This window comes from Lissotriton vulgaris, chromosome 6 (genome assembly GCF_964263255.1).
Source record: "Lissotriton vulgaris chromosome 6, aLisVul1.2, whole genome shotgun sequence".
NCBI classification, from domain to species: Eukaryota; Metazoa; Chordata; class Amphibia; order Caudata; family Salamandridae; genus Lissotriton; species Lissotriton vulgaris.
Window position 1 is genome coordinate 1,221,373,422 of NC_141694.1, and position 22,572 is coordinate 1,221,395,993.

General features: G+C 43.3%; 1 protein-coding gene across 2 annotated transcripts in view; it reads right to left on the minus strand.

Annotated features, from left to right (window-relative positions):
- The window catches only part of LOC147708648 (cAMP and cAMP-inhibited cGMP 3',5'-cyclic phosphodiesterase 10A), a 1,277,009-nt gene that overhangs the window by 781,339 nt on the left and 473,098 nt on the right, over positions 1-22,572 (minus strand). Inside the window, exon 4 of one of the 2 annotated variants that reach the window (XM_086927318.1) lies at positions 1,690-1,810. In XM_086927318.1, coding sequence (XP_086783444.1) covers positions 1,690-1,810 — 121 coding nt within the window. Of the gene's footprint in view, positions 1-1,689; positions 1,814-22,572 lie in introns of both variants that reach the window. The other variant, XM_086927317.1, reaches the window with a different exon arrangement.

The following is a 22,572-nucleotide window of genomic DNA, read 5'->3' on the forward strand; positions in this document are numbered from 1 at the left end:
CACCCACTCACACATTCAGTCACTCACTCCCACACCCACTCACACAGCCCCTAACACACCAGCTCACTCACACACAGGCAAACACAGACATCATATATTATATGTTAAAAGTAGTATCACTCAGTAGTAGTACACCTAGTTTACTAATAAAACCTTTAGTAGTAGCTTAGTATAAATGTTTAAGACTCACATTCTTAGAAAACACACTCCCTTAATGTCATGAGTGATGTCATCAGTCAGGTCATTTCAGATGTCATGAGTGATGTAATGTGTGAGCTCATAAGCGGGGCACTGCAGGGCTTAAGTTATAGTTAGCTCAGGTAACTAACTGCTGAATTTCTATGGTTTTGTTAGAGTGAAATCTGTAACCTTCGTTATATATATATATATATATATATATATATATATATATATATATATATATATATATATATATATATAAATAAAACCACAAAGCGCCCTAAGCATCTTGGAAGGCACTCGACAGTTCTCTGCCCTCCGGGCTACAAATTGGCATACCTTTCCGCCTCCTTCAAATCATTAATAATGCCCGACGCGTTTCAGGGTTAAGAACACCCCTTCCTCATGGGCTTGCAGCAAATGACACTCGAACACAGCATAGCATGTATTTCCGGCACGTTTTTATTCTTAACAAGCCCCCCAGTGGGCGTATATTGCCTGCTTCGTCTCACCGTCATCATCTGGGACTTGTAGTCCATAAAGCTGTGATTTTGTTCTTCCTTTAAGTAAGGTCGAGTCTTCATTTGTAGTGATGCGCAGTCCTTTAAATGCCTTGAGTAGGCTGGGATGCGGTCAGGTATGCTTATAAACAAAGAGTTCTGTGCTCCAAGTGTTCTAATTGTTAGAATCTCGAGCAGGGGCACTATGTGGATATATGGATATATTATATATATATATATTATATATATATATATATATATATATATATATATATATATATATATATATATATATATAATATATCCACTCCGATCCTGCTCCGCACTATTCTCGAAACAGGCACTCGACACGCTAGGTAGGAGTGCTAAGAGATTTATTTCACAGTTGGCTCCTGACGCGAGCGTATATATAATTACCACCACTGAATACAAGAATGCATTTTCTATGTATGAAGTAAAGGATTTCAGGGATATTACAATATCCAGAGTGAGCACCTGCATTATTGTATTTCGCGTTGATATATAGCTGTTGCATTTACTATTTATCTATTTGAAATGCTGAAATGAAGCCACTTAAAACATTCATCTGCTTAAGGTTCTGGTTATCTATTAACAGAAATGTAAGCATATATATATATCGTTCTTCTGGTGATAGTTTGAGGCAGTAGAGAACCTGATATTTAATGGAGAATAGCTTAATAGCAATGTATTTGTTGCCATCAAGCTATTTATACAAAGCACATCTAGGGAGATGCATTAAAATTTGGGCATATCGGCTAATACAATACAGCCATGCAGATCTAACAAATGCAAGATGGCTTCTATTTTATTAACGAAGCCTGAGGTTTGAGCAAGGACTGACCCCATCGTGGTCAAAACAGACTCTGCTTAATTTATGAGATGGCTGGTAACAGGAGGGATAAACCAAAGTTAGAATAAATCAAAGCAGCACTCTTACCCCAAAGAAGAAAAGCATTGTTGAGCCCTGCACTGAACAACCCTTCCTCACCTGTTTTTATGATGTCGCCCAGCTCATAGAGGAGAAGTTTGTTGTCTCCACCAGCATCTAACCTCTGCTCGATGTAACAGTTTAGTTCATACACCACGCCTTGCATATTTGTATCCTGGTACTGCTGAGGAAAAAGGGGGAAAATATAGATTAAAACTCAATTTTACATCCGTATGTACAAACAGAACATAACCTAGCTACATGGCGTAAGCGTAAAAAACCAGACGAATGCATCGAGTACACCTAATACTTTACTAGTCTATAGGCATATCACGTCAATTAAGCAAGAACAATTTAAGCTGATCCAGCCATGTAGAATGACAAGAAGGAGCACACTGGAAAGGAGAAACTGTCTCTTCGCCTGCAGGAGGAATCAATATCGAGTGTGGCATTTGTTTACCTTCAGACAGCAAATATATGGGAAAATGCTACATTTTTGTTAACACCTTTTTATTTATGTTTTTCAAAATAAATAACCAGAAACGGAGGATTTCAAATCTTAAATTTGTCATTACCAGAATGGCTTCTAAACAAGTATACCATTTTGAAAATCAAAGAAAAAACATTATATATGATCCTTAGTCAATCTAGAGTTAATTATATAAATGTGAGATTTCCAAATTTCGAGCTACTGGTGACACCAGACGCTGTAATTTTCAGAATCTGTGGCATAACTTGCAGCCTGCTACAAGAAAAGTGTTTTCTGTTTGTTCTTGCAGGGACATCACATACTCAGCCAGGTTTCAAGGGTATTTTAACCTTCCAACCCAAGGGCAAATTGGGAAAAAACCCCCTCTCTGCCTCCAGGGAGGCCCACTACTGGTTTGCCCCTCTTTGGGTGGGAATATGGCCCAATGCTAGTGTTTAACACCCAAACGACTATCTTTTGGCCCAAATGAAAAATCTTTATCAAGTATTGGGGTATCTTTCATAGATTCACATGCCTGAATCATTCCCCGTCGTCGAGGCGGGAGTCCCACGGTAAATAAAAAAGCAGTGCCAAAAGCACTTTGTAATAGTAGGCCCTAGAAAAGGCCTGAGGCCTATATTATAGTAGCCTATCTACATCATTATGCTAAAAAGACCAAAGTCTTTTGCTCCAACCAATCAGCTTACAGCACCCTCTAGAAACTTCCCTGCAGAGCCAGCTCTCCTCAGATTTTCACCGCACGTCGTGGGTGAAGGGAGTCTCCCTGAGCTCTGCTCAGTTTTTTCTTCAGTTTTACTTCTTTTTGGAGTTCAAGATCATACTTCATTTTTCTGACCCTGTTAAGGCAGTAATATGGCAGAATGGCAGTAAACAAGGTGATAGACTATATTTTATGTCTAACCTTTTCCTCAATAACTCTCACGTTCTGAGAGATGAGGCTATTATGGGTCAGAGACTTCAACCTGCCACTTCTGATGAGGATAATGAGAGGTCAAAGGGAGAAGTCGCGCCAGGAGCCTACTGAGGGCGCGCATAAAAGCCATAAGATTCGCCTTGAGTCTTTATAGGCACTTCTCGCAGAGGATTCAACTCCCTTTTCTTCCCTGACACTGCATCAGGGAAGTCCACTTGACCTGACATTAGGAGTATATAACGTAACTCCATGTCTACTATTACTGCCTTACCTTTATAATCCTCATCTATTATGATCGTCGACGACGGCCTTATCTTCGATGGTCGTCTACGATAACCTCTTTTTCTACGAGATGGCCTCATCTACGACGGTCGTCGACGACGGCCTCCTCTACGACAGTCGTCGACGACTGGCCTCGGCTATGACGGTCGTCGACGACTGGCCTCGTCTATGACGGTCGTCGACGACTGGCCTCGTCTATGACGGTCGTCGACGACGGGCCTCGTCTATGACTGTCGTCGACGACGGGCCTCCTCTATGACTGTCGTCGACGACGGGCCTCCTCTATGACTGTCGTCGATGACGGGCCTCGTCTATGACGGTCGTCGACGACGGGCCTCGTCTATGACGGTCGTCGACGACGGGCCTCGTCTATGACGGTCGTCGACGACGGCTTCGTCTACGACGGTCGTCGACGACGGCCTCGTCTACGATGGTCGTCGACGACGGGCCTCGTCTGCGATGGTCGTCGACGACTGGCCTAGTCTAGGACGGTCGTCGACGACGGGCCTCGTCTATGACGGTCGTCGACGACGGGCCTCGTCTATGACGGTCGTCGACGACGGGCCTCGTCTATGACGGTCGTCGACGACGGGCCTCGTCTATGACGGTCGTCGACCACGGGCCTCGTCTATGACGTTCGTCGACGACTGGCCTCGTCTACGACGGTCGTCGACGACGTGCCTCGTCTACGACGGTCGTCGACGACGGGCCTCGTCTACGAGGGTCGTCGACGTCGGGCCTCGTCTACGACGGTCGTCGACGATGAAAAAATTTGTCTGCGACGGGCGGTCGTTGACGACTGCCTCATCTAAGGTGATCGTCTATGCCTGATCTTTGATAGTGTCGTCTACAATGGCAATGCCTAGCTACGACGGTCGTCTATGACTGCCTTATCAAGGTAGCCTCATATACATATGACCTCATTTGTGAATGGCCTATACTACACATGGCACCATCTATGAATAGTATCATCTATGGCTGGCCATCATTCTATTGCCTCATCTATGAGTGCCTCATCTACGGATGATATCACTTATGTTAACCTCATCTATGATGGTATTGCTATGACTGTCTTCTATGAAAGCATCATTCTCTAGCAATGGCCTACTCTAACAATGGCCTACTCTAACAATGGCCTAGTCTACCAATGGCCTAGTCTACCAATGGCCTAGTCTACCAATGGCCTAGTCTACCAATGGCCTAGTCTACCAATGGCCTAGTCTACCAATGGCCTAGTCTACCAATGGCCTAGTCTACCAATGGCTTCGTCTATCAATGGCCTACTCTAACAATGGCATTGTATATCAATGGCCTTGTCTTTCAATGGCCTCGTCTACCAATGGTCTCATCTGCCAATGGCCTGATCTACCAATGGCCTCATCCACCGATGGCCTCATCCACCGATGGCCTCATCCACCGATGGCCTCATCCACCGATGGCCTCATCTACCGATGGCCTCATCTACCGATGGCCTCATCTACCGATGGCCTCATCTACCGATGGCCTGTTCTACCAATGGTCTCACATTTGTGTTACCCTCATCTACGGATGCCCTCACTTATGATTGCCTCATCCTCGATGGCATTGTATATGGCTGTCGTTTATGATAGCCTCGTCTAGGATGGTTGCTCATGACGGTTATCTATGACGTTGTTCTAGTCTGCATTAACCTGGCCTACATAACCATGTCTACGACACAGTCTATGATGCGATTGGCTGCGATGGCTTCAGCGGTAACAGCATTATATATATTTTTTTAATGTAGTGGGCAGCAGCTAGATTTTGACTGCCAGCTACAGGCGAGCAAACAGAATATCTCCTTCATGGTTTTGAGAAGGTATGCAGGAAGTTTACGAGAGTAGTACCTATAATAGACTAAGTCTATTCCAGTGTTTCTGCGCATAGAACAGAAATGATGTGTACCTACTAGCAGCCCATCCGGTCTGATAGGCAACTGTTCGACCAAATTCAGTAATTTCACAGCCCGCTCAACAGCAATCTAAAATCCTGCAATGCCTATTACCACACCGCCTGACAAAGAAGGATGTCGTCTGGACCTATGGGGAAAAAAAAAATTCTCTACTTTGGCAGCGGCCTCTAGTAGAGCTGGCAATCCTTTATCCACGATCGGTTGTTATGACCGTCGAATATGGTTGGACATAACGAGTTTCAATGACCTCATTACTGAGGACTGAAGGCGGGATGCAGGAAAGATTCTGTTGGAAGGTGAACATGCCGCATCAAAACTTTAGATTGCGCCTTGAACATCGACAACACCAACCTCCGTCACTTAGCAGGGGAGGCAGGGCTTAGACGCCAGGGATGGCTTAAAGCCGCTACCTTAAGCCCTGAGCAAAGATTCTTGGAATGGCCTATGATGAAGAGTTTTTGGTTGGGTAAACATTTTAAAGAAGCCCTTTTAGTTATAAAACCTGGCTCTGATACTTCACGATCATTAAGCACCCTTCAATATGGGCGCGGATCTTTCTGAGGAGCGAGATGAAGAGGTTTTCATCAAGAGGAGGAGCAGTATCAATCTCGGTACAGCCTTGCAGCCAGGCATCTTGCTGTAGATAGTCTGTCTAGTTTCTCCCGTCAGGGTGGTCGAAAGAGATTTAAGTATCAAGGCTGAGACGCTAACAGGAAGCCATGATCCCCACAGGGCTCCAATCATTTTACCCTTTTCTCGCGTGGGCCCGAAGATTTCAGGTTTTTGTTTACAAGTGACAGGGAACTATGTCAGACCAATGGGTTCTATACCTAGTAACCAATGTCCACTCCCTGGAATTTATCAAACAACCATATACTACTCCGCCCAGGGGTCCCCATCGTTTTCACAACAAATAAGTCATTTAAACGAATATTTTATGGCCTTTCTGGATGGAGAGGATGCAAATTTCTACATACCTGTCCACCCCAAACAGCATGAATATTTTCGCTTTCACGTGGCTGGCGCCCATTATAGGTGCGGAGTGCCCCCGTTTGGGCTGAGATCGTCACCAAGAGCCTTTCACGAAGTACTTGGTACCAGTGGCAGCAGCATTGAGATCTTGAGGAATGCAAGTATTCCTCTATCTAGACGAATGACTGCTCAGAGGTCCTTCAGAACACGAAACCAAGATTGCCACAGTAGATGTACCCATCTCGTCTTTTCTCTGGGGCGGATTCTCAACAACAGCAAATTGCAGTCTCAGTTCAAATGTTTGCTTCGTTCCTGAAGATGTGTTCTTCAACGATACATCTCATACCCTTAGCATGGCTCAAAATGAGACCTTTTCAGGAAGACAAACAATGGGTTCGTTCGACGATACCATCACGGTTACGCTGTGCATGATAAATTATGTATATTGCTGGTCGCAGACAGAGATTATAACCCAGGGTCGCACGTTCCTGCAAACCATTCCAGGGTTAGTTTTAACGACTGATGCCTCCATGAAAGGATGGGGAGGTCATCGGCAGGATTTGCAGAATTCAAGGAAAATGGTCTCAAAGACAAAGACAACAGCAGATCAACAGGCTTGATCTCCACAACGCTGTTCTGTTCCCCCAAGCATTCCTCCTGAGGATTGAGGGTTCCTCTGTGCTAGTCCAAACCGACAATATCATCAGCATGTATTATATCAATAAACAAGGAGGAACTGAATCGGCTACACTCTCGCAAAAGGTTCAGGAATTGTGAGGTGTCGCATTTCACAAGATTTCGAGAGCTGGACACGTCAGGGCACTCCACAATGCTCTGAGCATGTCTCAGTCGGACTGTCATGAGTGGAAGCTGGGAAAGGGACAGGTGGACCCAGTGTTCCAAGTTTGGGTTAAGCCGGCACGGGATCTATTTGCGTTCAGAGAGAACAAGGAAGGCCGATATTATGCCAGCAGGTTCCCTTAACAGGGATCAAGAGGGAATGCCCTGTCCATGCAATGGTCAGAAGTTTGTGCATACGCTTTTTCCCCAATGCCATTGGTTCCGAAGGTGTTCTGCAAGATGAAGCTGGAAGGTTACCATCTGATTCCGATTGCGCCCCGTTGGCCGATATTGGTTCTCGGAACTTCTGCTATTGTTTACAGGCAAACCCATTCGGCATCTGGTCTGAGCCTACGATGTTGTCAGGGGATGGAGGCCAAGTGGTTCGTCCGGACCCACAGTCACTACACTTGCACGCACAGCTTATCATTTGTTAGAGTTCAAGGGCATCAACGTTTCAAAGAACTGTTGTGAAACTTTGGCCAAATCTCGTACCCAAGGCACAATCAGGGCTTATCGCCTCAAATGGAAGCGATTTTGCGGTTGGTGTGAGGTGAATGCCATTCACTCAACTAGTTACTGCAGAACAAGTTCTCCATTATCTGCTCTTCTAGCCAAGTGTGGGCTTAGTTTTTTCATCGAACAAAATGCGTCTTCCAGATTTAGGAAATGTTTAAAGTTTTCTTTTTTCTGCTCTTCGGCACTTGCCAAACAGTTTATGAAAGGGCTTTTCCGAGCCTTCTCTCCAGTGCGAGCACCCTCCCAGAGTGGTAACTCGGCATTGCTAGCGCAGTTAATGCAGTGTACATTTGAGCTGATCCATTAACAAGATCCCAAATTCCTCACCTGGAAAATTACCCTTTTACTGGCTCTTACCTCTGGAAAAAAGGGTTCGTGGAATCCAAGCTTTCACTATAAAGGAACCCCTCAATTTTACGTTTTCCTCGGAACTATGTAACCCTTTGGGCAAATCCCAGGTCCATTCCTAGGGTACCAACACAATTTCACTCTAACGAACCGGTAAGATTAAAGACATTCTTTCCGGATCCGTTTCCTCCAGCTGAAAGAGTAATACACTCGTTGGAGGTTTAACGCTGTTTAAGATTCTAACTACAGAAAACTAAGGATATCAGATGATCCAGCCAGCTGTTCGTGGCTTATGGTCAAGCTACTCTTAGAACGGCTGTAACAAAGGCAAGAATAGCCAGATGATTAGCATCTTTTCTGCCATAACAAACCTTTGCAGAGGAAGGTCAAAGCTCTTTCCGACTAGAGCAGTATCAACATTCACAGCTTTGTAGGCTGGAGTAATTCCAGAAGATATGTGGATCTGTGACATGGAAAAATGTCCACACGTTCACGAGACATTACTGCCTTTAGTCTACATGTCAAGAGGGTTCGGCACTTGGACAGGTGGTCCTACGCTACCTTTTTTTTCGTTAATACCAGTTTCTGTTACCCTTTGGCTTTTTAAATATTATCTATGCTTGCCTTTATTCATGATATGCATGAGGTTATGCGATTTTAACATGTTATATTTATATGTACTTTAGAAGATATATTGGATGTGTATGAGATTTACATATCCATGTTTGGACTTCATTATGCATGTCTCTTTAGTTCTTATAACTCATGTTTTAACTTTGAAGGTTTGCATTATCAAGCCTCTGGTAACAAATAATGGATGCAACTGGGAGTTTATCAGCACACGTCTCCCACCATCCGCAACCGACTGTATACTTGGTATACTGCTTGCTATTCTGATTCAGGCATGTGAATCTATGAAAGATACCCCAATACTGGATAAGAAAACAAGTTACTTACCTGTAACTTCAGTTATCCAGTATTGGTATCTTTCATAGATTCACATGCACCCACCCTCCTCCCCAGAGAGTCAGTTCTCTAAGTTCGGGATACTTGTTCCCACTTGTGCTACGAAAATCTGAGGAGAGCTGGCTCTGCAGGGAAGGTTCTAGAGGGTGCTATAAGCTGATTGGTTGGAGCAAAAGACTTTGGTCTTTTTAGCATAATGATGTAGATAGGCTACTATAATATAGGCCTCAGGCCTTTTCTAGGGCCTACTACTACAAAGTGCTTTTGGCACTGCTTTTTTATTTACCGTGGGACTCCCGCCTCGACGACGGGGAATGATTCAGGCATCTGAATCTATGAAAGATACCAATACTGGATAACTGAAGTTACAGGTAAGTAACTTGTTTTCTTGGTCTCTAGTGGGCTTTCTACCCCACTCTCGGGTGCAGATTTGGGGAACCATCCCATATTGGGTCAAATCGCCTATCTACCCTCGGGGAGGCCGAAAGACACCATTACCTCCGCTGGGTTTCGGTACGGCTTGATACAAGGATATGCTATGCCATCATTTTGTATGTGTTGCTGTCATTTTGAAGTACCTGGTGTCCAGTGGGCTTTCTGTACTTCCAGGGGCAAACACCCAGTCTGTCACTGGTGTCTAGTGGGTGGAGCACCGATTGGGGCTCTCATCTGTGGCGATCCCTAAGGACGGATCTACTGGGCGGCGATACCATTGGAATTAAGAGATTCTTCCCTTTCCAACATTACCTCTCCCAACTCAGTGTTGTTCGGAGGGGCTGAGATATGCCCCTGAGCACTGATGCAGTGAAAGTAAAATGAGCCGACTGGCTCCTTTTACTTTCACTTTTAAAGTAAAAACGTCAATGTGCCCAGCAAACTAATAGGAATTACCAAATGAAAAGAAACAGCCTAAGGCTGCTACAGAACCTTTTCCCAAGCAGCCAGAGAAGACATTTTTTTTTGTAATAAATGTTTTTAAACCTTCGCCAGTGTTGCCCAACGGCCGACAGACAGACAAATGGTTAAGTGATGTGTGGGCATATGTAGTATAAAAGCACCTGAAGTGTTTATAGTACCAATCTTGGGTAAATTACATTTCATTAGCACCATGATTTTTTTTTTTAACTTAGCCACATTTCAGACTTTGTTTTAGATAAAGCTGGTAGCAGCCAAAGCAGTTTTTTTGTGTTTTACAGTCAAAAGCATAAAGCACACATGCTGTACCAGTTACTTCCAGGTGCATGTTATATTGGCGAAGAACCTTCATGTGGATATGTGTGAACTTTCTTTTCAATTTTCTTCAAAGCTGGTAGCATGCAAAAAAGAGCTTTAAGGGCTACAAGGAAATGTTTTAAACCATAAATTCCTACCCTAGCGTTTAAAAAGCTAACCCTGTCCAAGCATGTGTGATGTCCTGGAAGCAGTACGTGTTTTACACAAGGTACACACATCCAGACAAATGTAGCCAAGCGTAGTTTGTGAGGAAGGCATTTTTATTATTGTTTTTCACTGTATTTAGGGAGAGAAAAGTTGATAAGCTTGAAGAGGACAATGCATCCCTTGCGTGGCTCTATTTTGAGGGGTGATTCCAGGCACAAAAAGAGAATGGTGAGCTTCAACCTGGGGAGGATCACATGTCTACCATATGTACCCGAGGCACAAGCAGGCTTGCACATCGCTTAATGCACATTCATAACCAGAAAGTAAAGTGTCTTCCATGTTAATAAGATGGAGGCAGCCAGTGTGAAGTAGGAGGGGATACACAGACGGTCTGCCACACCACCGATTACAGACTGCTGGAGTATGTACCCACCTGAGAACAGCACTTTTGCCATCAACATACTAGCAGAACCGTGAAATGTCAAACAAAGTAAACAAATAACTAAAGTGGCTAAGAACAAGGAAGTAATACTAAAGCGAGGCTAAAAAAACGCGGATTTCCATACTTAAACCACGCAACACTGATGCACAAATAAAAGCTCCAGATAACCAAAGCTAACTCTAGTGCCTGGGCAGTGAAGCCTCAATAGGTTTCCACGTTCAACAGAGTTTCGATCTAGGGAAAGAAATTTGGGTTATACAATCCAGCACAGCTAGATATCAATATAGGTCACTTTTAGAGGTTTGTGTTAATGACAACTGCTTCTTTGAGGATTAACACAAATAACTTGATTTTTGCGGTCTTGTAAGACATTTTTTGCAGTTCTGACCTCTGATCCGGCCTTATGTTCTCTTTGTCATTAAAAACATTTAAATAAACTGCACTCTGTATGAGATGTATTATTGGCATTAAAGTTAAAGTATTTTAATTCTAATAATTTGACTTTTTATATACTATATGCATTACATTGAAAATAGACAGGAACATTTTAGAATGCAATTTAAATCTTAAACTGGAAGCTTCAGCCATTCGGTTTTATTCTGCATGCGAAAACAGACCTCACAGTTTAGATTTACAGGTTAATCATGATCCATTCTGGACAACAGATCCCCAAAATGTCATTCCTGCCTCCGCCATCATGGAGAATCAAATGACTGGTTTATAATGCACAGAATTAACACACTCATTTCACTATCTGTGCAGAGGGGATCTGGTTGGTTTGAATGGGCTAGAGAAGGCACAGAGGCGTACAAGGACTACTGATTAGTCATGGGTTGGGCAAGCAAAAAGGAGAGAGACAGTGCAGCACAAGACTGCATAGTGCTCACACCCAAAACAGTGCAACGTGTATGGAACACTAATTCACAACAGAGATTGTGTATTTAAATGCAGCACAAATCTAGCATGTATTTGTACAACCGTAGATCAAAAGGGAGTTAGGTGGCAAACCATGGTAATTTTTTAGGTAGTGGCATAGAGTGCTCTGGTATAGAAAATGAAATGGTGCACATTGCGCCTTTAACCCCTTCTGGGGGGGGGGCGCTCGCATGCTCGTGACGGAGCCGCTCCGTCACGAGCCGCGGTTGCGGTGTGCTCATGACGGAGCGGTTCCGTCATGGCCCCGCCCGCTTAATAGAACGCGCCGCGCAGGCGCAACGGCAGGGCCATGACGGAACCGCTCCATCATGAGCACAGCTCAGCCGATGCTCATGACGGAGCGGCACCGTCATGAGCATGGGAGGGGTTAAACAGAAAAAAACAGACAAGTATGCCATTTTCATTTCTATATATGCTGTTTTCCATGTCATATGTAACAAGCATTTGCAATGCAATAGGTCTCGCAGTAGTAAAAGTTGGCGCTTTTGGTATTGGAAATAGTAATGCAATGTGAGTATGTGTAATGTTTATATTCTGAGAGGCAATGGGAAAGAGGAACAGGTTAACCCCTTCGATGCGGCCGCGATTCCCCTGGTGTGCTGTAAACAGCACGAACAGGGGCGGGCCGTGACGAACCCCAGCCGTCATCAGCACACGAGCACCGTAGTGCACGACGGCTGGGGTTCGTCATGAGCATGGAAGGGGTTAAAGTAATTGAAGAGAAAAAAAGAAAAATAATGAGGAAAGGAACTTGCTTATCCAGTTGTCCTACATAAAAATGTAGCGTCAGAAATGTTGGAGATACGGTCTACTGATAAAGCCTTGTTTATGCGTGCGGTTAGTGGACCTCTTTACCCTGTTGCCATTTGTGTTAATGGGTGCTTTTTGTTTTTTTTGTGGCGAAAGTGGTGTTGCGAAAGCGGTGGTTTTGAATGTTTGTTGGAGAAGTGGCATTGGTTAGGGCGTGAGCTTGGAGTGTGTACGTAAGCTGCAAAGCTGGAAGAGCGCGCAGCAGATTGGAGGGCCAGCTACGGAGTTTGCTGAGTTACCGTTGTTGGGCAGCAAGGGCGCACTTTAACGGTGTACGTTTATCGCGGATGGTAAGTATTACGCTAGTTAATAGAATATGTAGCGTTTTGATGCGTGTGAGCTGCAGGTACGGCGGACTGGGCCGAATGTTGTAAGTATTGTGCATTTTTTTAAATAGCTATTATATCTAGATATATGTTGCTGGTTGGGTTTTGTATAGGTGAGTGGGAGGTAAAGTTATGTAATAGTTGCTAGCTTTTGTAGCGGAATTATTGGTTGCTACTTAAGTGTTTTTTTCCTGGAGGAATTAGGCCCTTAAGCGGGACGGGGGTAGGCTGGACCCTTGTAAATACCAAATCACAACAACAATGCCCACACCCTCCTTATTAATTATGACTATTATTTAAGTTGAGACCAAACGATACTTCATTACATCTGGTCAGGTACTTTTATTTATACCAATCATTTTATCTTTTTTTAGCGAAATTTCATATATATTTTTTAGGCAGAAAAGTGATACATATTTACAAACACATCACTTTTTACAAATATATATACAATTTATAAAACACAAACAAATACAAAAAATTATATATCCACAGTTCAAAACAAAAACATCCAAATAACAATAGGCATTTCAATTATCGTTTTCTCTACCAAAGCTCTAGTTCAAGATTATGCAAGACTACATCAAATGACAGGAACACCTGGGTATGTGTCTATTTTCATTGTACACTTAATGTACTGATTTATTCCTGTTGGTGTGCCGACGCGTTTCGAGTTCAGGGAACAAGTTACCAAACTCTCATCAGGGCCTTGTAAATAATCTGTAGTTTGTAAATCAAGAAGGGGTTGTTTTCGAAATCCTTTTTAAGAAGAATACAGCGTATTTATTTTTCATCTGCACCGGGCGGTGTGGAGGGGGCTTGTCAAGAATTGTTGTTCCTCGTGTTCTTTACCAAGGTGTGTAGCCGTCTGACTTTTGAGTCAGACGGCTTCTGGCGTTACGTGGAAGAAGGTCACTGAGCATTGAGTCCGTACCTAGAGAAACGGCTCGGCGATAACATAGCTCTCGCCCCGCTCGAGTGAAAACGAGCCCTTCATTCGAATAAACATAGAAGACACACGCCGAGTGTATTTAAAAAACAGGTCTGTCCACATATAAAAGAGAATTCCGGTTATTGAAAGCGTCACGTCTACACACCTTGGTAAAGAACACGAGGAACAATAGTTCTTGACGAGCCCCCTCCACACCGCCCGGTGTGGAGGGGGCTTTCTTAAAAAGGATTTCGAAAACAACCCCTTCTTGATTTACAAACTACAGATTATTTACAAGGCCCTGATTTAAGTGTTTGTAAATATGTATCACTTTTCTGCCTAAAAAAAAATTTGACATTTTGCTAAAAAAGATAAAATGATTGGTATAAATAAAAGTACCTGAACAGATGTAATGAAGTATTGTTTGGTCCCAACTTAAATAATAGAGTCATAATTAATAAGGAGGGTGTTGGCATTGTTGTTGTGATTTGGTACTTAATTAAGTGTGGCAAATGTAAAAAAAATAATTTAGTGCATTATAACAAAAAATGTTGTTTTATTACATTTCAACTGTAAGAATGGTTTTGTAAAAGTAGGAAGTACAACATTATATAAACATTAAAGAAGTGGCAGTTAATATGGAGACAGAATACGTAATGAAACCTATTTTTAGCGCTAGATATTAAAATATATTTTGGTGTAACCTACTAATTTATATGTATAAAGGCGAATTGGTGGATGCTTGTCAAAGTTTGCAAAACGGTATGCATTTATTTGAGATAGTAATAAAACTCCGGAATTTTTTTATGGTATCACTTGGTGTACTGTATTGTTTTGATGCAAAATAGAGTATATAGTGGTCCTTTTTTTTTTTTTAGAAAACCACACAACTGGCAAGTGTGGTAACAGTGTATGATATTAACGTAGTAGCAATATTTGTAAGGGGAAATGCTGTTGTAATGCTTTTAACTGTTCAGAGGGAGGCTGATAATATGCGTATAGTAACGGTGTTGGCTTACTGACATGCGATTGTAGGAAAGTTTGTTTATGCTGCTGCTTTAGTAAAAGCAATATTGTAAAATTAAAATAAAAAGCTAAAAACAAAGCTGCAGTATGTGGTTTGTAAGTATTTTATTTGAGTAAAAACGCTATGTGTAAACTGCTATTGTGTCTGCAAATAAAGTTTGCTGCAGAAGGTGGTGCGGTATCACGCTGGTAACTATAATTTGATGCTTGGCGATTGGGGTTTGAAAGAGGCATATGACACGACTGAGCAGGAGACGTTGTGTGTTGCTGGTAATGCTTTGTAGGGGGCTGATGAGGTGATTGGCAGCCTCGGAGGTAACAGGTAGTGGTTGTAGGGTGTAGATGTCACTTGATTTTGTTGTACTACTAGAGGTAGCAATTAATGGGTAAATGTCACTTGGAAGGTATTTGAAATATTTGCAACCATGAGGTTTTTGGCTGCCTTGCAGGTAACAGGGATTTTTTCAACCATGAGGTTTTTGGCTGCCTTGCAGGTAACCTGGATTTTTTGTAGGGTAATAGGGGAGCCTTGTGTTAGCGTATGGAAGATTTACTATAGCGAATGTATTTTTGGGGAATGTAGGCTGTGTTTAATATGGTTGATCTACCTGGTGAGCTTTGCCAAGTGCTTGTTTAGTATAAGCATTCTAGAGGCATAGCTGCAATATTATACCCTATTTGGATTGCTTGTGTTAATATACAGGATTTTTTTTGGGTGGTGAAAGTGGTGTTGCAAGAGCGGTGTTTTTGTATGTTTTTTGGAGAAGTGGAGTCAGGAAGAAGAGGCAAAAAAATGGCGCTTGGCGAGTAGGTAAGCACTATAGCATGCACGTAACAGGCAAAAAATAGCAAGTTTTGTGGAAACAATAAAACAAGTATGTGGCTGGTGGTGGGAGAGGCGTGGGGCCTGTGTTAATGCTTAGTGGAAGTTCTTTATTTTAGGTGGTTGTGAAAGTGGTGCTGCGAAAGCTGTGTTTTCGAATGCTTGCTAAAGAAGTGGTATGGGTTAGGGCGGTGTGTTTTTTGTGTAAGTAACATGCAAAGGAGAAAGATATCGCCAGGAAGTTGGAAAGCTGTGCATAGCTGCGATATGATACCCAGTTTGTATTGCTTGTGTTAATGTACAGTTATTTTTTTTGGGTGGCGAAAGTGGTGTTGCGAAAGTGGTGTTTTTGTATGTTTTTGAAGAAGGGCGTCTGTTCGGGCTGGAGCTTGGAGTGTTGGACGTAAGGTGCAAAGCTGGAAGAGCTCGTCGACAGATTGGAGGGCTAGCTATGGATTTTCCTGAATTACAGTTGTTCGGCAGCAAGGGCGCACTTTAACAGTGTACGTTTATTGCGGATGGTAAGTACTACGTTAGGTAATAGAATATGTAGCATTGTGATGCAGCTGCGGTGGAGTGGAGCGAATGTTGTAAGTATTGTGTATCTTTTTTAAAAAATAGCTATTTTAGCGACATCAATGTTGGCGCTTTGTATAGATAATTGCGAGGTCAAATTATGTCATATTTACTAGCTTTTGCAATGGAATTATTGTTTGCTGGTTAGTGTATAATTTGGTAATTGAGGAATGTTGTTTGAAGGGAGCATGAGACACGCATATAGTGAGAGGAGGCGTTGTGAGCCGCTGGTGATGCTGTGTAGGGGCTGATATGGGCATAGGCAGCGTTGGAGTTAACAGGCAGTGTTTATAGGGTGACAGGCAGATGTACCAAAGGCGCCTTCCTGTCTGCCTGTTTGTCTTGTGTTTATAATTTGCATGGGGACTTTTATAGGGACGGGTAAAAGTGCAACATGTGGTATTGGAACCACAACAAGCTGCTTTTAATGACCAACTGAGGATGCACAATAGATCGTGTGATAGATTAGCTTAAACACATTTTTTAGTAGACAGTAAACACTGCTGTAGGCAGAGTGCCTGGTTATGGAGAAATCTCTAGGACTAAATTAAGTTACCGTGCCTCCAAACCATTTCCCTTCTTACACAGTTTGTAGGATATATTTAGGAATAACAACATGTAAAATAATACTGGTTTTGTTTGCAGTGGCGTATTGCCGAGTTGCAAAATAATTATGGTAGCACTGTGGTCACATGCATTTATTGTATGTATACTATGTATTTATATGTATTTACATACATTGTTTTTTAGTTGTACCGTAAAATGTATATAGCGTGCATGTATAGGAGGGTTGGATTTTTTTAGTAATGCAACACAGTGAAGGGCGGAAAACAGGATGCGGGTAAAAAGGGAGCAACTGGAGGTAGAATTGAAATTGGTACGAAAAAAAGTTTCACAGTACGCATGCTTATGTTGTGTCCTTGGACTTGTGGTAAGTAATATAGAACATAAGCCGGTATGCGAGTGCGTGTGAAATTAGGAAGCAAAACAACAAATGTTGTAGGTGTAGTTACTAATATGGAAACTACAGACGATGTGTCAGTATGGGTAAGGATGTTTGATTGTGGGTGAGGTGAGATAGCTAATGTAAAGCAAAAGTAAATGTGGGAATGCAGCCTAAATTAGTATGCAAAGTAGCAACATTTGGAGCTGTGGCAACAAATATAGAAAAAACAGAAGGTGGTGTGTAAATGCAGGAGAAATTAGTATGCAAAATACCAAAAAAACTATCATAGGGCAAGTATATATTAGTAAACTAATGGGTGAGGGACGTCAGGGAGCCACCAAGCAGGGCATGGGATCACGCAATGCAGCAGAGGCGTGGATGCATTTTATTTTTAAAAAGTAGAGAGCGCATGCACTTGTGCTGTCCTTTCACTTGTGGCAACGTCCCTGTATGTGTATAAGCAAGAAAGCAGACACGTGTGGTGTAAGCTGGCGCATGCATATCTCCTAATTTTGGAGTTGTTCACCAGGGAAGCACAAGCTGTGGTAACGCACCGTAAGCGGTTGGGTACATATGTGCAGTCCTCAGAGTTGTTCAGCAAGGAAGCAGGAAATACAGGATAAATTAGCATGTAAAATACCAAACTAACAAGGCAAGGATATATTTGTAAAATAATGGGTAAAGGACGCCAGGTACACAGCCAGCAGGGCATGTGATCACGCCATGCACCGGAGGCGTGGATGTGTTTTTGAAAAAAAAATTCAAAGAGCGCATGCATTTCTGCTGTCCTTCCAGTTATGGTAACGTCCCTGTATAAGGAAGCATGAGACATGAGAACGCGGTGTAAGCTGGCATGTGCATATCTCCTGTCCTTGTTTAGCAAGGAAACCCACGCCATAGGCTGTCGCGTGCACATGTGAAGTCCTTTCAGTTGTTCAGCAATGAAGCAGGAAGCGTATTAACACAGTGCCAGCCGTACGCATGCCCATCTACTGTCCAGCGAGATGTTGAGCAGGGAAGCAGGAGGCGTGTTAACGCTGCGCCAGCCGTACATGTCCACATCTCCTGTCCTGCAAGTTGTGCTAATGCCGCCGTACGTGTTCACAACTGCAGTCCTTTGAACGTGTGCACAGCTCCTGTTGCCCTTCTGCACCCAAGTCGACAACAATAGACCTCGCTAAGGCGAGAAATGCACGCGCTGCATTGCTAGGCGAGACCTTAAAACTGAAAAATCCCACTGGGCACTGGAAGAGTATTAATGCCTCAAAGATTTCGAATCCCAAATTTCAACACTAGGGGGTTTAAGAGTACTTATGCAAACAAAAAGAGGAGTATCCCCTACGTCGAGTTTTTGAAGAAAACTTCCGGAGGGTGAATTGTTTGGCAAAAAAGGAAAGAGTCAACCTTTTTGTTTAGAAACCCCTCACTCACCACCTAGTGGTGACTTGCTTCATCATCGGGGTCCACCCCGGTGACCTAGCGTCACCAGGATGTGCTTCGACACCTGTATTACAGTGGAGCAGGTTGTGACTGTATGTGCAAAAAAAGGTGTTAAAAATTGTCCTGGTTTAACTTAAAATCGAATTTTTATTTTAAAGTAATCAGAACAATGTTAAAAATTGCTGGCGAGATACAGGTAGGTGAGTTACGGCCCAGGTATCTCTATATGTGTCTGTGTGGCTTGGTCGACATGTTTCTACCATCAGGGCAGTAGCCCGGTATTCTTCAGGACCATAAAACAGGTGGACGGGAGGTGTGTGCCCCCTAAAAGGCACACCCTATCCTGATCCCCTGTATACCAACTGGAAAAATAACCAGTGGTAGATGTGCTCATTCAAAATAATGAGAGCCGTCTGGTTACAAAAAAGGAAAAAGAGACCTGTAGGGAGAAGCAAAAAAGTACTGATTTCAGTTGAATTTATAAATACTTTCCTGTTACGTTGTGAAGTGTCTCTGTGATATGACTATTCATGCCAAGGGGAAGTGCCCTCCGAGTGATAAAAGTATCGTGTTCAATACGTGTAGCTGACAACGAAGTATTATCCGAGCACACACTCTTATCAATAAGTGCGCGTGTTTGCCATGCAATATGTATTTATTGCCTTCATAACGGTTTACGGGCATGCACTTCATTTCAAATGCATGCATCCATGATCTATCATTCGTCTCATTCAACCACTATTCGACTTTGTGCCCAGTGAATTTCTATGAGCGCCTAAGATAGGTGTGGCAGGTTGTGGCGTTTCCTCGTATGTGCAATAACATTTAGTTGCGCCAATAATGACAGATAGTAACAAACAAGACATACACACATATAACATGTAGGAGTACACACAGATTCCATGGTTCGAAATGGGGGCTTACTTATTTTTAGCCTCTAAATTGCTTCAACGGGCAGGGGGTAGGTTCTTCTAACCGACATAACATATTCTGAAATGGCGCGAAAGACAAGGTGAGTATGTAAAAGTAGCGTACACCGAGCAAAATGTCCGGCGGGAATCAAAGTATTTACTGGTCTTAGATTCCGTCTCTGTTGGAAAGGAGGGGGGCATTTACTTACAGTTTGCGGGAGAAGTTACAGGCCATTCACCTACTGCTATCCTCCTCTGCTCGGCTAGTAGTGCCGTGCGGGAGTTCTAACGTTAAATGTTATTTTCCTTTCGGGTTGGGCGTGGTGCCGTGCGCCGGAGGGGGAGGAGTTACGGGGCGGAACGTGGTGACGATGGTAACGCGTATGTTAGTAAACAAAACGCGTGCTGGTTGCTATTCAGCGTTGAGGTGAGTCGCTAGCTCCCGCTGATGAGTTGACGTCAGCGCATTGTGCAGTGATGTTACTAGTGATCTCGGGAAATGTGTAGGGTTATTGTGCACGTTGAAAAACGATATAAATACAACCCACTAATTGCAAGTGGAGATAGATCCGAGAAAACAATTAGAGTTGTGCAGGTGGGATCATGGGCGGTATATCGTGGTGTACTGGCCCAGAATGTAATAGATCATTTTAGCACATTGGCCCATGGGATGTTATCATTGAGTCCAATTTTGTGCGTGGAAAGTCTATAAATCCACCTCTGCTCTTTCTCATAGAGGCGTGACTGTAGGTTAGGGCCCTGTTGTATTTGCTCAATAACAGTCCACCTCATGTCATTGGGGGTGTGCTCCATTGCAAGGAAATGGTCTGTGAGTCTTGTGTTATTTTTCTTGCACCTGATGGTGCTGCGATGTTCAGATATCCGTTGCTTCACTTTTCGGGTGGTCATTCCAATGTATGGTTTGTCACAAGAACATTTGATCAAGTATACAACGTTTTGGCTGTTGCAGTTCGTGTGTGCTCTCTGTTCCCATGTTTTCCCTTCCTCAAGGTTCAATGTTTTTGTATTGGCGGTCAAATGGCAAACACTGCAGTCCCCACATCTTGAGTGTCCTGTGACCGGGGGGAGGCCCCATATTTCCGTGATAGTGGGATTAGTAATGGTCAAGGTTGGTTTAGGTCTAGTGTTCACCAGAGTGTCTTTCAGACTGCGTGCCTTTTTGTAAGAAAACAGAGGTTTTTCCCATTTGTAGTTGCCTGTATGGAGTATGGACCAGTGTTTCTTTATACTTTTGCTCACCTGATTGGATACAGCATTGTATGTCGTGACGCATGCTAGTGGAACCTCACCCTCGTTTTTGGTTGTGTCTTCCAATAGGGCTTGTCGGGGCTGGTTCCGTGCTCTCTTCTGGCATTTGTTAGTTATTTTCTGGGGATAGCCACGGGAGGAAAGTTTTGTTGTTAGGTCCTCTGCCTGGCTCTTGTAATCAGACAATTTACTGCAATTCCTTCTGAGGCGGAGATACTGTCCATAGGGAAGGTTTTCCCTTAAGGGACGAGGATGGAAACTATCGTATCTTAGTAAGTTGTTCTTCGCCGTAGGTTTGAAATGTGTTTTAGTTATCAGATTCTCATTTTCTCTTTGTATTTCAACGTCCAAGAAGACCATCTTGTTCCTGTCTATGCAGTGGGTGAACCGTAGATTCTGGTCACGGGTGTTCAGCCAAGTTATGAATTCCATTAGGGTTTCTTGTGAACCTTGCCATATGGAGAAGACGTCATCTATGTATCGTCGCCAAAATTTTATGTGGCTGCCAAATGGATTATCATCTGCCAAGATGTGTTTAAGTTCAAAGTCATACACGTAGAGCCCCGCCACACTGGGGGCAAAAACACTGCCCATAGATGTACCCCCTACTTGTAGGTACAGTGTGCCCTCATATTCAAAGTAGTTCCTTTTGAGGGCCAGGGTGGCACATTGTATGATGAACTGTTTTGGTGTGTGGTAGTTCCAGGTGGTGTTTTCTAAGGTTCTTTCCAACACATTGATGGTGGCGTCTTGCGGGATGTTCGTGTAAAGGCTTTCGATGTCAAAGCTGAGGAGAATATAGTCTTGTTCCATTTTGATGTTCTCTAGAATTTTCAGTAGACTTTTTGTGTCACGTAAGTACGTAGATGTCCCCTGTACAATAGGTTTCAGAAAGAAGTCACTGAATCTTGATAACGGTTCGAGAAGTGAGCCAATGCCTGACACAATAGGTCTGCCGGGTGGGGGGATCTTGCCTTTGTGCATCTTAGGCACCACATAGAAGTATGGAATTTTATTTTCGGTTTTGCTCAGATAGTCAGCTTCTTGTTTTGAGATGTGACCTTGGGCTTCAGCTGTTTCCACCATGTTAGTGATTTCAATCCTTAAATCCTCAGTTGGATCTGTGGGCAGTATTTTGTAGTTTTTTGTGTCGCCTAATAGGCGTCTGCATTCTGCATCGTAGTCATCTTTATTCATCACTACAAGTCCTCCGCCTTTATCTGCCGGTTTTATGATTATGGTTTCATCATTTTTCAGGTCAGATATGGCTTTGTTTTCAGCTCTGGTGTTGTTGTGGAACTGGCCTTTTGCTTCCAATTTTTCTACATCATTGAATACTGCCTGTTCGAAGGTGTTAATCTCTACTGGAACAGAGTGTGGTGGAGGTATGAAAGTCGACCGCAACCTGAGACCTGTTTTATTGGGGGTGTCTGTTGGGTCGTTACTTGTGTTTTCATTGGTTGGGTTCTTTTCAAAGAAGGCTTTCAATTTGAGTTTGCGAAAAAAGGAGGCTAATTCGCAATGTAACTTGAACTTATCTAGGGATGCGGTAGGTACGAAGCCTAGTCCCTTATTAAGCACATTTGATTCTGTAATGGTTAGTGTGCGTGATGATAAGTTCGTGATTAGCTCCTCGCATTGCTGGGGCCGGCCTTGTTCGCTCCTGATTTGCTCCTGGTGATGCTGCCCGTGTTGTCCTCTTCCTCCCAGTGGACGTTGTTCCCGCTTTTGTTGCGTCCCCTTCCGCGCCTGCCTCTGTTGTGAAAAGGAGGACGGAATTGGTTCTGTGGAAAGGGGAATTGCTGGAAGGGTGGTTGCCATCCGTACATTTGGAATTGCGGTGGTATTTGGTATGGGTTGGGTGGTG